This window comes from Neoarius graeffei, chromosome 1 (genome assembly GCF_027579695.1).
Source record: "Neoarius graeffei isolate fNeoGra1 chromosome 1, fNeoGra1.pri, whole genome shotgun sequence".
Taxonomy (NCBI): domain Eukaryota; kingdom Metazoa; phylum Chordata; class Actinopteri; order Siluriformes; family Ariidae; genus Neoarius; species Neoarius graeffei.
The window spans coordinates 40,362,222-40,364,047 of record NC_083569.1 but is presented as its reverse complement, the minus strand read 5'-3'; the positions used below and the strand labels follow the sequence as shown (position 1 = coordinate 40,364,047).

Sequence of the window (1,826 nt, the reverse complement as noted above, 5' to 3'; positions counted from 1 at the left end):
CTCCTCATTGGAACAGCTCCGCAGCGCCACAATCTTCTCCAAGCTTGACCTACACAGTGCCTATAACCTGCTCCACATCCACGAGGGTGATGAGTGGAAGACCACCTTCAGTACCAGTGCCAGCCATTTTGAGTCATGCCTTATGACCTCTCTTTGGCGCCAAGCATGTTCCAGTACCTCATTAACAACATGCTATGAGACATGTTGGGGAGGTATGTCTTTGCTTACATTGATGACATCCTGATCTACTCCCCTGATGAAGAGAATCATTGTAACCAGGTTCAATCAGTGCTCAAGCGCCCATCTAAGAACCATCTCTATGTCAAGGCTGAGAAGTGCAAATTTCACATGCGTGAGAACTCCTTCCTGGGGTGCATCATCAGTGCTGAGGGGGTCAGCATGGACCCCTCCAAGGTAACTACAGTTACATCCTGGCCCATACTCACCTCAGTGAAGGAGCTCCAATGTTTCCTAGGCTTTGCAAACTTTTATCGTTGTTTCATTAGAGGGTTCAGCATCCATGTGGTGCCCCTGACCTCCCTCCTGAAGAAGGGACCCAAACACCTCCACTGGAACCACACAGCTGAAGAGGCCTTTGACAGGCTCAAAGCAGCTTTCACCACAGCCCCTATCCTTCAGCATCCGGACCTGACCTGACCATTCATGGTCAAAGTGGACGCCGCCGAGATTGGTGTAGGAGGGGTTCTCTCCCAGCGCTTCAGTGAACGGCCCAAGCTCCACCCAGTAGCATTCTTCTCCAAAAAGCTCACTCCAGCAGAGAGAAACTATGACATCAGGAACCGAGAGCTACTTGCTATCAAGCTTGCCTTAGAGGAATGAAGGCACTGGTTGGAGGGGGCCACACACCCCTTTGTCATATTTACCGATCATAAAAATCTCAAGTATCTCAAGAAGGCAAAGAGATGGAACCCATGCCAAGCCCGATGGACACTGTTCTTCACCCGTTTCAACTTCATGATATCCTATTGTCCTGGCACCAAAAACACCAAGGCTGATGCCCTCTCACACATCTTCTGCCTGTCCCTTCACAACCAAGAACCTCATCCCATCCTGACACCTGAATGCTTCATCCAGGCAATCACTTGGGACCTCGACAAGAAGATAAGGGACTCAACTACAGAATCCTCCAGTCAACTGCCCACCTGGCCACCTGTACATCCCTAATCATCTCAGGAGCAGACTCATCACATGGGCACACACTTCTCCTGCCATTCGCCATCCCAGCAGCCATCGCACCCACCAACTGCTGTGAAACAAGTACTGGTGGGAGAACATGCTGACTGAGATCATTCGTTTCATTTCTTCATGCACTGAGTGAGCTCAAGCCAAGGTCCCTCGAACTCCTCCGGCTGGCAAACTATGCCTTCTTCCTGTGCTTCAGAGATCATGGTCACCGACCTGCCGCCATCCCAAGGCAACGCCACAGTTTTGGTCATCATTGACCACTTCTCCAAGGCACTAAGACTCATCCTGTTATCTGGCCTACCCACAGCATTTCAGACAGCCGAATTATTGTTCCAGCATGTGTTCCGATACTTCGGCATCCCAAAAGACATAGTCAGTGATCGTGGCCCTCAATCAATCTCTCGTCTGTGGGCCAGCTTCATGGAGCGGTGAGGGGTCTCGGTGAGCCTCACTTCAGGATATCATCCCCAGTCAACTAGCCAGGTAGAGAGAGCCAACCAAGAAATAGGATGTTTCCTCAGAATCTTCTGCATGTGAAACCAAGGGGACTGGGCCCGATTCATCCCATGGGTCGAATACGTGCAAAACTCTCTCAAGCACTCAGCCACATAACTTGCACC

The 1,826-nt window shown here is 50.7% G+C and overlaps 1 protein-coding gene across 1 annotated transcript; it reads left to right on the top strand.

Annotated features, from left to right (window-relative positions):
- The first annotated feature begins 201 nt into the window (after window positions 1-201).
- LOC132884871 (uncharacterized) lies at window positions 202-657 on the top strand. Its single transcript, XM_060918900.1, has one exon. The coding sequence runs from the start codon at window positions 202-204 to the stop codon at window positions 655-657; it is 456 nt and encodes a 151-aa protein (XP_060774883.1).
- The last annotated feature ends 1,169 nt before the right edge of the window (window positions 658-1,826 follow it).

Coding starts and splice junctions, on each gene's coding strand:
- LOC132884871 (XM_060918900.1), top strand. CDS start 202: ATGTTGGGGAGGTATGTCTTTGCTTACATTGATGACATCCTGATCTAC.